The sequence below is a fragment of the Bos grunniens genome, chromosome 5 (assembly GCF_055505025.1).
Source record: "Bos grunniens cultivar Pamir isolate PY7600 chromosome 5, Bosgru_T2T1.0, whole genome shotgun sequence".
Taxonomy (NCBI): domain Eukaryota; kingdom Metazoa; phylum Chordata; class Mammalia; order Artiodactyla; family Bovidae; genus Bos; species Bos grunniens.
This window is the reverse complement of record NC_141169.1, coordinates 44,656,910-44,670,967: the sequence shown is the minus strand read 5'-3', so window position 1 is coordinate 44,670,967 and position 14,058 is coordinate 44,656,910. Positions and strand designations below refer to the sequence as shown.

Sequence of the window (14,058 nt, the reverse complement as noted above, 5' to 3'; positions counted from 1 at the left end):
TGCTGTCTGGCATGTGGGATCTTTGTTCTCTAACTAAGGATTGAACCCATGCCCCCTGCAGTGGAAGTATGGCTGCCAGGGAAGTCCCAAACACTTAGTGATTTGATTTTTAAAAATTAAACTTTTATGAAATAATTATCTGCTATGTCAAACAGTATGCTTAGTGCCCTAGAAAATTCAGAAGACAAGGTTCCTCTCTTCATGGAGAACACAGTGATGTGGCTGGTGAGACAGCTAAACATTACAGTAGAGTATGATAAGTGCCATGGTGGAGTCATGTCCATCTGACTGCAGGGGCGGTGGGGACAGGTGGGCTTCAGGTTAGTTAGCTGGCATCCCAGACCCCTAGGTTGTTGTTCAGGATGTGTACTTTGGCTTCTGCTTGTATTTCAGCCTGCCCTGCGCTCCAGTTGTACTGGATCCCTCACTTTATCCTGAGTATAGCACCACCTTTCAGGACGTTTATCTTTGCACCTACTTTTTTATCTAGTGCCTATTTCTGTGTTTTGCCTAGCACACTGTTTCTGCTCACCTTTTAAAGTACCAGCTCAAAAAAAAAAAAAAAAAAAAATAAAGTACCAGCTCAAATGCTGCTTCCTTTCCTTCCTAATCCAGAAAGTTAGTTGCTTCTTTCTGTGTCCACAGAACTCTTCTTATAATCTAATATAAGGTTTATCATAATGCATTATCTGTTGACAGCTCTGTCTTTGCCTTTAGACTCATGACTCTTGAGAGGTACACGATTGACTGTCATCTTTACACCGTGATACTTAGCTGGCATATTAGTTACAAGATACCAAATATGAGTCTTTGTCTTTTTCCTTTATGTAACAAGATTTTTTATTTATGTCATCACACATTTTCCCTATATAAATTTATTAACTTTTAATTGAAGTATAGTTGATTTATAATGTTGTGTTTGTGGTGTACAGCAAAGTGACTCAGTTTATATATATGTAAATAGTATATAAATATTATTTATATATATATATTCTTTTTCAGGTTCTTTTCTTTACTATAGGTTATTACAAGATAATGAATATAATTCTGTTCTATACAGTAGGACCTTGTTGTTTTATCTATTAAACCTCCTCTAATTTATCTCTCCCTCCACCCGCTTTGCCCTTTGGTAACTGTAGGTTTCTTTTTCTATGTATGTGAGCCTGTTTCTATTTTGTAAGTAAGTTCATTTGTGTCACATTTTAGTTTCCACATGTAAGTGACATGTCATGTGTTATTTATCTTTCTCTGTCCGACTTACTTCACTTAGTAAGTAAGTGATCTCTAGGTCTATCCATGTTGCTGCAGATGGCCAGATTTCATTCTTTTTTATGGCTGAGTAGTATTCCATTGTACAATTCGGGAAACCTGGGTTTGATCCCTGGGTTGGGAACATTCCCTGGAGAAGGGAACGGCTACCCACTCAAGTATTCTGGCCTGGAGAATTCCATGGACTGTATAGTCCTTGGGGTCGCAAAGAGTTGGACACAACTGAGCACCTTTCACTTTAAGGTGTATATACCACATCTTGATCCATTCATCATTAAACAGACATTAAGCATGCTTCCATGTCTTGGCTGTTGTAAATAGTGCTGTTATGATTATTGGGGTGCATGTATCTTTTCAAATTGGAGTTTTCTCTATATATTTTTTCCCAGAAGTAGGATTGCTGGATCATATGGCAATTCTATTTTTCGTTTTGTGTGTGTGTGTGTGTGTGTGTTTTTTAAAGAACTTTCATACTGTTTTTCATAGTGGCTTCTAACTTACATTCCCACCAACAGTGTAGTAGGATTCCCTTTTCTCCACACCTTCTTTTTAATGATGGCCATTCTGACTAGTGTGAGGACACCACAAAATATGAGTCTTAACTTTACTATTTTATTTATCACTTCTTTTGGTTTATACACTAGTTTACTTTTTTTAATTGGTTTAATCCTTATACCTGCCAACATTCTTTATCTTCCTTTAGTGCGGTTCATTTAACTTACAAGAGACTTAGAGTGTCTACTGTGTGCTAGTTATTATGTAAGGCACAGGGATAGCAGGAATGAATAAATTCCATCCTTACTGGAAAGGAGCTCAAAGTGGAGGGAAGAAGATTGATAAGTGAACAGTCCATCACAATTTCTACTAAGTAAACAGTGTGAAAGAGGCTGTGATACTGGGAAGCTCAGGATGCTTTGGGGATATAAGGGACATAAGGAATATAACTTGCCCAGTTGATTGGAGTCAGAAAAGGTTTCCTGAAGGCACTGTCTTCTGAGTTGAATCTTGAGGAAGGAGCAGCATGGAAAGGTGTGAGGAAACAAGACGCTCTAGGGAAACTGTTTGGTATGACTGGGTGCGGCTTGAAGCAGAGAGGAGTGAGAGGTTAGACTGAATTTGTAGACAAGGACCATAAGGTAAACGACTTTTTGAGCTTTTGCATTTTTTTTTCCTGAAGGTAGTAAAGATCTGCTGAAGAATTCTAGACAAGCTTTAATCAGTTTTGTATTTTTAATGTTTAGTAACTTCTTATGCTTCCTTCCCTTCCCCTTTTTTCAAATACTTTCACATCCATTCTGATTCTTTCCCTTGTTTGTAAGTGAAGTTTCCTTTGTTCACTTGGAGTGTTCTTGAACACTTAATATAACTATAACCACTTATCTCTTACCCTCTGTGGGAAAGGATTAGATAGACACATTTAGAGTTTTGCCAATATTCTCTGTGTTACTGTTTTTCTTTCTCTCTTAATGAACTATTCCAGATTTGTTTTTGTGTCTTATTAACCACTTTTGTCTGGAGGGATCCATAAAAAATATGACAGTGCATAGTATGAATCAAAATACTTGCCAAGCCAGAAGTCTGTCATCTTTTTGGAAATTTATTAATAAAAATAGACATGAAATCCTAGTAAGCCATAAAGGGTTAATTCCGTGAATGACTTAAGTATAATAGTGTTATGTATGAAACCTTAAATTGGTTTCTTTTAGATAGTTTTAAAATAGGCAGACTTTTGCAAACTAAATATGAGGCTTCTATGAAGTCTGCCTAACAAAATTATTCTTGTTGATGCTGAGTAAAATTCTCCAGCTAGTTGTGTGAAGTCTAGCTCTAGCCATTTACCTTCCTGGGCTTAATTTTCCTCATTAAAATAATACAGGACTATTAGGTGATTTCTAGAGTCTTTTTCTGTGTTGTGATTTGCATATCTTATATCTAATAATTTTTTGCAAATTATCTTTCATGTAGTGCTCACATGGTCTTCTGAAGAAGCCATGGGTAGCTGTTGTAGCTGTCCAGATAAAGACACTGTCCCAGATAACCATCGGAACAAGTTTAAGGTCAGTAAAAACTGGATGAGTTGTAGCTCTTGCTGCCTACCTGGATGCTCTTCTTTTACTTCACTTAACACATCTTCTTATTTCCTCACTAGTATCTTCATTTTCCTTTTTGTCCATTCTTCCTTTTCTTGTTTTAACCAACAAGGACAACATTTTTTTATTGACTGTGAAATCCTCTTTTCCTTTGGTCTTCTGTATCCAATTAGAACCACACAATTCTGATAATACTTTCGTTTTTTTCCCCCAACTTAGAAGACATGTACATTTATTACCTTCCTATATCATCAGTTGTGGATATGAGTGGCTAAATCTTGTATCTCCGTCAGGAAAACAACAGCACTATTGAGTGACTGTTACACCCCCTGGAGAACTCAATCTTTGGTCACAGTGATAAGAGCCCCTGGATTTGGTCCCATCAGCCCTCTTTGAAATGACCTGATAATATTGTCTTTAAAACGCCATTTTATAGGTGCCTCTTCAGTCCTGTCGCTAGTTCTCAGTCATTGTTTAATGCCTGGATAATTTCGTAACTGAACTCTACCTCCAGTCACCTCTGTGATCCATCCTGCAGTTGACATCAGATTTATCTTCCTCTTTCGTTATTCTAAAACTTCAGTGGTGTTCTGCTACTTAGACACTAAGTGCTCCATTCCTTACTCATCCACAGCCATTAATGCCTCTCATATTCTGACCTCAGTCTGCTATAAATCAGCCTCTGGATCACATAAACCTTGGTGTAAATCACAACCTTCTTGCTTCATAGCTCTGTGACCTTTGACAAGTTACATTGTCACCAAGTCTTTGTTCATTTGTATGCAATGAAGACAATAGTATTACCTGCAGTTTAAGATTGGTATTAAATGACAAAATACAAGTAAAGCACTTGGCCCAACCCAGGAGTATAGTAAATTCTCCCTAAGTGTTATCTGTTCTTTAAAGTCTCTGGCCATTTTCTGAAACTCAGTAGTGTAAGGCCTTCCCTGACAAGAACTCAGTGCCAGTCCTGTCTTGATCTCTCTGAGATGTACCTTGTCTCTGCTATAGCACTGTATCTTCAGGGTCGCGCCCCCTAAGTCCTGACCCACCAACTCACCCTCTTTATTTCCTTCTTGCCTGGGAAATCCCATGAACAGAGGACCCTGGTGGGCTATTAGTACTATCCATGGGGCTGCAAAGCGTTAGACACAACTTAGTGACAGAACATGCATGCATGCAAACTTACTTATACCCAAAACCCAGCTCAAGTCCCTTTTCTTCATATGTGAAGGCTTCTCTAACAACCCTTGGCTATAGTTCCTGCATTCTGCAGGGTCTGTTGTACTCAGTTGTTAGGTTAGTTAAGCATTTACAGTTCTGTGATGTTGACTTTGTGTATCTTACTTCCTCAGTGGGAATGTGAGTTCTTTGGAGTTATGAACCAGGTATTGCCCTGCTACATAATCCATGCCATACAAAAACATTGGTTGTTGAATGAAATAACAATAACTGAACCAGTCAGCAATAGTACATTTTCCTGAAATTAGTGAAATATGTGCATGACTGTCGAGAGGAGCATTAAGTTAGTACTAATTAAACTTTTTTTTTAGGTCATTAATGTGGATGATGATGGAAATGAGTTAGGTTCTGGCATAATGGAACTTACAGACACAGAACTGATTTTATACACTCGCAAACGTGACTCGGTAAAATGGCACTACCTCTGCCTCCGACGCTATGGTTATGATTCGAATCTCTTTTCTTTTGAAAGTGGTCGAAGGTGTCAAACTGGACAAGGTAGGTAGAGCCTTTATTTTTTCTCCAAACATCATCATATTTGAATATCATTCTGTAATTCAGTTATTTTATATATGTTTAAATTACTGTTTTACTTTTATGCTGAATGAAAAAAAATCCTCAAGCGGATTATTTAAAAAGGAGATATAGTACACTATGTATTCACTTATCAAGCATTTATTAAGCATGTTTTCTATGTCTAGAATTTTGGCTCATATTAACTTTAAGATTTGAAGTAAGTAAATGAATTAGTCCCAGTAAATTGCTTCTGTCTGTCTTTACTGTTATAACACTTCTCTGGTGGCTCAGACGGTAAAGTGTCTGCTTATAATGTGGGAGATCTGGGTTCAATCCCTGGGTTGGGAAGTTCCTCTGGAGAAGGAAATGGCAACCCACTCCAGTATTCTTGCTTGGAAAATCCCATGGATGGATTTTCACATGGTAGGCTACAGTCCATGGGGTCACAAAGAGTTCGACACGACTGAACAACTTCACTTTCACTTCACTTTTACTGTTATAGGGCTTCCCTGGTGGCTCAGACAGGAAAGAATCTGCCTGCGATGCGGGAGACCTGAGTTTGATCCCTGGGTTGGGAAGATCCCCTGGAGGAGGGCATGGCAGCCCACTCCAGTATTCTTGCCTGGAAAATCCCATGGACCAAGGAGCCTGACAGCCTAGCCTAGTCCATGGGGTTGCAAAAGAGTCTGACATGACTGAGTGACTTTCACTTTTACTGTTACAACTTAGGGGAAAGAATTTAAACTTTGGAGTTAAGCAGAACATAGTTTTATTTTTTTGCCACCTACTTCTTGAAATTCCTTGGACAAGTTGGGGAACCTCTTGCATCAAATTCCTTCTGTATCAGAATGGAATGGTACCCAATAATTAAACAAGGTAACGATTGTAAACCACAGAGCAAGCGCCTATCAAATGGTGGATTCCTGTGGTAATGATAGGTTAGACTCCCCCTGCTGTTAGAAAGCAGACTAGAGCAAGTGTGCAAATCTTGTTTTTGCCTTCCTTATTTTGAGCCATCACCCATGGACAAATGAAAATTATTCTGTGAACTTTCTTTTGGGTTTGTGTTTTGAAACAGGGAATATAATTAATTTATCAAACATTTATTTGAAAGGCCTTTCTTGCTATTGGTACACAGAATGCTTCCTTTATAATTTTGTTCTTTGACAGGTGTTCCTTTGTCTTTTTTAGATGTCGTGACCATGTTTTTTTCTTCTGGTTTATATTTGTAGGAATCTTTGCCTTTAAGTGTGCTCGTGCAGAAGAATTATTTAATATGTTACAAGAGATTATGCAGAATAATAGTATAAATGTAGTGGAGGAACCCGTGGTTGAAAGGAATAACCATCAGACAGAATTGGAAGTCCCTAGGACACCTCGAACACCTACAAGTAAGTGTCATTTTCCCCTCTTCTATTATAAACTGTAGACTATGGATATTTAATCTATACCATGTTAGAAATTACCATTGGCTAACATAAATATAGTGGTTGTGAGTTTTGAAAAACTTTTAGCTATAATTATAAACATTTTAAATATGAAAACACAAAGTGTTTCATATTATTTTAAATGTGAGTGGAAAGTTAAAAGTGGAGGGAGGTTCTGTTTTGCTCTAGTTTCTTATGTATCTTACCAGAAACACCTCCTTAAACCTCTCAGTTCTGACTGTATCCTCATTCATTTTTTTCTCTGTGCCCTACCCCTGCATTCTTTCTGAAACCAATAAATGCAAACTCAGCTCCAGGGTTTGCTGCTCAGAACTTACCCAATGGATATCCCCGATATCCCTCGTTCGGAGATGCTTCATCCCATCCTTCCAGCAGACATCCTTCCGTGGGAAGTGCCCGCCTGCCCTCAGTAGGTGAAGAATCTACGCATCCTTTGCTGGTGGCCGAGGAACAAGTAAGCATGTGCTGCTGGTCAGTGGCATTGTGTGGGGCTAGAGTATTATGCTAACACTTGAAGGTTTTAGTCAATTTGAATTTTAGTTGTCATTTTTGTATATGACCTTTGAAGTGAAGATTCAGAGGACAAAGCGTATATTTGCTGACATATACCCAAATATGTATAGGTGTTGAAGGAAACTTAGCATTACAGTTAAGTTTGTGGGTCCACAGGAGAGGTGCATCTATAGATGAAGACGGACAAAACTAATGCTCAGTTCTCTTACAGTAACATCAAAGGAAAGCTTTTTATATTACAGTTTTTGTAAATAGTGCACTACTAGCAGTAAGGCAGATTTTGTCTGTTTTTAACAGAGCACTTTAATATTCCCAACTAATCTGTTTTCATTTTAGGAATGATGTACCTGGTTGAACATTGTCTGTGTATTAATTAGCTGTACTTATCTTTTGTCAACAGTATAACTGTTTATCATTAAGAAATTTTCACTGTTTTAAAATACATTTCTTTGTATTTTTTACTTGTTAAATGAGTTCTTACTATAATTAAATATCCCTCTTTTTGAATTTTATTTTTTGTTTTTCAGATTTTATGTAAAGACTAATATATTATCTCCCCCAAATACCATGAGCTTTTCTAAATAGTGATAATTTCCTACTAGGTGGAACCTATTTTATATCTATGTATCTTATAGAACTCTTATTAAATCTAATAAGGTTTATCTTTTTATATAGTAGATGATCTATAAATAATGATAAATTTCTCTCTTCCTTTTTAATAGTTGTTATTTCCTATTTCTAAATCAGGTTTTAATGCACTGATGAGAATTTCTAGAACATCAAAGTAATAATCCCTGTTTGTTCCTGACTTTTTATAGAATGCTTATCATGTTTCACCATCACATCTATTTTAAAGTAGTTATTCTTTTATCCAGCTAGGAAGACATTTCTACATTTCTCCCACCTCCTCCCAACCTTTTTATTAGTAAAAAACAGGTACAAAAGCTTTGAAGAATATAGAGAGAAAGTTAATTAATTGATATAGTCAGGCAGATTTTTTGTTCTTTTTTCTTTTCTTTTAACCAAGCTACTCACTTTTCCTGTTTTGTTTTAGGTACATACCTATGTCAACACTACAGGTGTGCAAGAAGAACGGAAAAACCGCACAAGTGTGCATGTCCCATTGGAGGCAAGAGTTTCTAATGCTGAAAGCAACACACCAAAAGAAGAGTCAAGTAATATTGAGGACAGGGACCCTCAGATTCTTCTTGAACCCGAAGGAGTCAAATTTGTCTTAGGACCAACACCAGTTCAAAAGCAATTAATGGAAAAAGAGAAACTGGAACAACTTGGAAGAGATCAAATCAGTGGAAGTGGTGCAAATAACACAGAATGGGACACTGGCTATGACAGTGATGAGCGAAGAGATGCGCCCTCTGTTAACAAACTGGTGTATGAAAATCTAAATGGCCTATCTCTCCCCAGTGCCTCAGGGTTCAGGAGAGGTCGTCTGCCGTCCACCAGTACCTCAGATACCCAGAATATCAACAACTCAGCTCAGAGAAGAACTGCATTGTTAAACTACGAAAATCTACCATCTTTGCCTCCTGTTTGGGAAGCCCGCAAGCTAAGTAGGGATGAAGATGACAACTTAGGACCAAAGACCCCATCTCTCAATGGCTACCATAATAATCTAGATCCAATGCATAACTATGTAAATACAGAGAATGTAACAGTGCCGGCGAGTGCTCACAAAATAGAGTATTCAAGGCGTCGGGACTGTACGCCGACAGTCTTTAACTTTGATATCAGACGCCCAAGTTTAGAACACAGGCAGCTCAATTACATACAGGTTGACTTGGAAGGTGGCAGTGACTCTGACAACCCTCAGACTCCAAAAACGCCTACCACTCCCCTTCCACAGACCCCTACCAGGCGCACAGAGCTGTATGCTGTGATAGACATCGAGAGAACTGCTGCTATGTCCAATTTGCAGAAAGCACTGCCGCGAGATGATGGTACATCTAGGAAAACTAGACACAATAGTACTGATCTGCCGATGTGAGCCCTGGAAAGCATTTACATTATTTGCACCTTTGTGAAGTTTTTTTTTAAAAAAATGAAGACGCAAGTGCTTCATTTTTATTTCTGAACACTAACTCCTTTTGTAGACTGATAGAAAAAATTTTTTCTGAATATTTCATGTGCTTCTTTAAAGGGAATTAATGTAGAGCAGGTACTCATAAAAGAACACTAATTTCATTATATACTACTCATTACTGTACAGCAGCATTCCCATTTTCACAGTGCCTATTTAAAATGAGAGTTGAAGTGAGTGACATGCTGGTCGATTTTTATCAAAATTCTGAACTCATGTATCATTCATGTGTAAGTCATGGTTGGCATTTAAAACAGAGCCTCTTGATAACATGCATTGCTAACAGATAACTGTAGCTTTGAAAGTACTATTTGTAGATTCACTATTCATGGTATGTGGCCTCCAGCATGTAACATCAGGAATCCTTTATTTCATTAATTGTAGGCTTTTTGACTTGAGCCAAAACATATGTAATGGAAATAGAAGTACCACACCTCCTACGTACCAGTCAGTTCCTTTGCCTTCAGCATTTCTAGAAAGTTCTACATTCATGAACATGGTGTGCCGTTGATGTGTTGAAAGGCAAGAAAGAGATGAGATTTTCTGTTTCGTCATCTCATGATGTCATTTGAAGGGCATGCCCAAGTATCTTAATCAGAATTATAAACAGGCTCAAGAATAAGTCTCAGGTCACTTTATCCAAAAACATTTGAAAAATCTGAACCATGATCTCTTGAAAGTTTCTCTCCTACAGATTATTTACAGTAACATTGTCCTCTGGAGGCATTTGTGCCATTAGATTACCATTTACCTTCAGTTTTTCCTTTGGTGTTTGGGATGTCTAACTTTGTTGCTTCATGTCTTTTTCAATTTAAAATGTTTGAGTTTGTACATAGTTTTGAAATTGGTATATGTTCGTTGTTGTTTAGTTTGCATTTTTGCCCAATTGTGGTTTTGAAGGTTCATTTGGAACTTAACTGTTATTCTGTAACAGGGTTGCCCTTGTCCAGTATTTATTTATATGCTGTTTACTTTTCATGTTGATAAAAGCATTCTCTCAATTTTAAATTTCACTTGTGTCCATAGGTGATCTCTTAAGCAGCTGAGAAGAGAGGGGGAAAAAAAGGAAGTACTTTTAACATGCAAAGTTCCCTAAAGGTACTGTGTCTTCTCTGTGGGCACTCTCCAGCACTTTAGCAGTGATCCCCTCAGTCACAGGGCTGCAGTTACACTTCGCCCACTGATTGCTCCTCAGCTCTTCTGTCCTTTCACTCACAGCTGATCTTGGATTATCCCTTGATTTTAATAGAGTGTTAAGATTATTGCCAGCATAGCAGGTACAGTGGAAGTCTTATAGCAATGAGATTGTGTCATAATTTAGGATTGAAAATGAAGTTTATGTAAACTGATTATAGAGTCTATATGTCTAGCTCTTGGAAAGTCAAGAATTTTCCAGTTTCCCAAATCCTAGAGAAACAAGAGAAGGTAGAGTGGAAAGAAGGTTGGATAACCTTGCAAAATATGTCACTATTTCCTCTAAATATGAGGAAGTTTCTGAGATTATGATCTGGATTTATCAGATGTAATTAAGGTTAATTTAGCATAAAAAAGTTTCAGTCATATAGCATCCAACCTGTCCCGTAAATGACCTAATTATAGGACAGTGGGTGGTGGGACCATTATAAAGAAAATAAATTATGAAAGGTGTCTTTATCATTTTCAGTGCCATTGGTTTATGTGCATAGCAGAATTTTTTTTTTTCCTGTGAATTTGGTGCTTATTAAAGTGTTCACTGTTCTCTAAAAAGAGTACAGTGGTATAGGTGTGCAGCTTCCATTTTCATGTATTGTTCCATTTATGCTTTCTTCTGAGTAGATTGCTAATTGTGCCAAATTTATGTGATGATCTTTGTAACGTGGAATAAGAATTACGACGGAACCAGTGCATATGGTTTTCTCGGAAACAAGCAGTCAAGACCGAACGTTAACCTCCAAACGAAAGGGCTGACCTATTTACTTATTTTGGAGGTTGGGTACTTTTTTTTTCTTTCTTTCTCTCAGCCTTTTCATTTTTCCTTCCAGATTCTGATTACTTTTTATATTTTTTAAGCAACTATAATATAACCATTGCAGTTTATGCTTTAAATACTGTGTGCTTTAAAATTGAAAATGGGACCAGTTTGTCTGTTAAGAATTTGATTTTTAGGTACTACGAGTATTAGGGAAGATGTATACAACTGGTATTAATTTCTAGATATCTCTGGAAATCCCGTGTCCCTATTTAATAAAAAGTAATGTAGAACACTACTTGTCCTTTGCTGTAGTCTAGTAATGGGCATTAAGCTCTGTCCTGGAAGAATGTACCAATTACTTGGTACATTTTAGAATGAGATATTTTATTGGGATATAATTGTGGCCATATGTTTCAGATTTTCTGAGACAGACCTAGTTTTAGATATTCTGTTCTGTTGATAGATCATGTGATCCCACTTTCTGGCTTTGGAAATATAATCATTGATCATGTGTTTTCTCCCTAATGGAATCCTCTTTTATCTGTATGGATCATAGCAGCTTTTATCCCAGACCAGGGTTGGAAACTGATATGGGTATTACATGTGTTTTTTTCTCAGTGTATTTTATTTCCCAGGTTCATCTTCCTTTAAAAATGAAAATATGGTGCCTTCCCTCCCTCCAGGAAGATTGGCAAATAGTTCCTTTAATTTACTGCTGCTGTGGAGTGATGAGACATGCACTTTACTTTTGAAGACTCAGCAAAAAGCTTTTCACTTCTCAGTATATCCAGAATAGATCACATTTGGGACTTAAGAAAATTTGCCAAGCAATCTTTGTTTTTATAGATATTAATGTTGACCCCACAGTTCAATGAGTCAAGCTAGTGTTTATCACACCCCCTCCCAAAATATCAGTGGCACAACATATAAAAATGTACCTCAATAATGTTCTATTAAAAATGGGACAGGGGCCTTATGTTTTCATAATTTCCCAATAATGTGCCACCATATTTTTGCCTCAAGGTAAAGGTTTTAGCAGGCTAAAAAATACATCCCATTTCCCCTTGTGCTGTTCCTAACCCATAATGTCCAAGTGTTTGTGCAATGTATAGTGTGTGTGTGTATAAATATATATGTATATTCACATATACATATATATATATATATGTATATCTCCTTGAAACAGACATACCATCAGAGACAACATTCAGAAGTAACTAATGTATTGGCATCTTTTTCTTATCTCTGATATGTGAGGTATATGGTACTAAATTACCTTTTCCCTGATGTTTGCCAAATTTGAATAAAGGCATTGGTACGAAATCACAGAATGTATAGAAAATGTTTTTGGCTTGAAAAACTAACAAATATTTTATGACCATACCATAATATACTCTGCCCAACCAGCACCCTGTCTTTGCTCTTCTTTACATCCCTCTTCCCCATCCCTACTTCCTCGTTTTTTTGGTATAAAAAGTCTTTTGTAGCATCATTACAATTGCAATTCTATGACAATTGGATAATAACAGCATGGAAACGGACTGGTATTAATAGTACAGTAGTCACCAGTGTGCCACATTTGCATTAGTAAATGCAAAATATACATTTTATAAAGGACAAATTTTGTGTTATGTTTTTATTTTCATTACATTGTATAATATTGTAAGATTATTGTATGTCCTAATTTGCATTATAAATGTTTTTTTCCTACGTAAAGGCATAAATATAGCAACTTTGTATAAAGGTAGCTTATTAGATTTTTGATTTTGTATTTTATAAAAAAATTGTCTAACAGTGGGACTACCATTGCCAAATTGTACATGAAATATGAATTTTACCCCTTACGGTTAATTTCATTTCTAAACATTCCATATTTCTCTAATAAGACATAAGTGATACTGTACTATGCATAAATGGTATTTTAATGCTGTTTCATATCAGCATTTTAAATTTTGGTTTGCATTTTTAATATTGGCAAAATTTACCACTGTTGATTAAACCTTGTTGTATATGTAACAACATCTTTTGCCCTCCCCACCCTTGTTCTCTATTTCTCCCTGTCAGTGCCAACTTCATACATTTTGTAGCATGGCAATAAAATATAACTTTTACACTGAGGCCAAGTGTGGCTTTTTGGAGGATATGGAGATGGGAGGATTGCCCTCTAGTTATGCTTTGTATATGACTTTCTGCCACATAAACCATGTTTCCAGGCATGAGGAAATTATCTCGTATATGATGTGAACATGCTTTTAAAGACAAGTGTGAATGTTGCTTTTAAGCTTAATTTTTGTCTTTAACTAATTTTTTATCTTTGGGAAAGTCAGAGTTCTGGAAGTACAATCAAGCCTTTATTAACTGGAGTACGTAAAGAATGAGCTAATAACTGAATTTAGTTCAACAAGGGCTAAGCAACACATTTTTTAAATCCTTATTTATTGTAGAGTATTAGTATACTGTCCTAAAAATTATATGTAAAATATGGTTTCATCTTAGATGATTTAGGATCTTGCAATGCCTTACTGTTGTCATTCTGGCATAAATTCCCATGACAAGGTACTCAAGTTGATACTGGAAGCTGAGCTTGACTATACAACTAACATTAAGCATTCATGAAAAACTGCTTTGTTTAATAAAATCTGATCAGAGTTCTTATGATTACTTTCCCCTTATTGCCGAAAGTAGATTGCAATAAAACCCCAATAAAAGTTTGGTTGGCTACCTGTTTAAAGTTTCACTGTATTTATACTTTACACGTTTCTTGAGACTTTATGATAAGAGGTTTTATTTCTTAGTCTCATATCACCACCTCCATTTTCAAAGTGAACATATCATGGGTCAAGGATTATGTTTCAGAGTGAAATGAAATTTTGAGTATTTGCCAGACTCTGAAGAACTTTTATCTTCTTGGTCATTCAAACTAGTAGTTAG

The 14,058-nt window shown here is 36.6% G+C and overlaps 1 protein-coding gene and 1 non-coding gene across 4 annotated transcripts in view; one reads left to right on the top strand and one right to left on the bottom strand.

Moving 5' to 3' along the window:
* The window catches only part of FRS2 (fibroblast growth factor receptor substrate 2), a 109,799-nt gene extending 95,941 nt beyond the window's left edge, over positions 1-13,858 (top strand). For all 3 annotated transcript variants that reach the window (XM_086400018.1, XM_086400019.1, XM_086400020.1), the window contains 5 exons: positions 3,235-3,326; positions 4,913-5,099; positions 6,350-6,508; positions 6,856-7,019; positions 8,133-13,858. In XM_086400018.1, coding sequence (XP_086256144.1) covers positions 3,261-3,326; positions 4,913-5,099; positions 6,350-6,508; positions 6,856-7,019; positions 8,133-9,083 — 1,527 coding nt within the window. In that variant the 5' untranslated portion in view covers positions 3,235-3,260 and the 3' untranslated portion in view covers positions 9,084-13,858. The remainder of the gene's footprint in view (positions 1-3,234; positions 3,327-4,912; positions 5,100-6,349; positions 6,509-6,855; positions 7,020-8,132) is intronic.
* On the bottom strand, positions 3,636-3,763 carry LOC147371830 (small nucleolar RNA SNORA25). The gene has a single exon (XR_015164980.1). It is a non-coding gene; the product is annotated as a small nucleolar RNA SNORA25 (small nucleolar RNA).
* Positions 13,859-14,058: the final 200 nt, after the last annotated feature.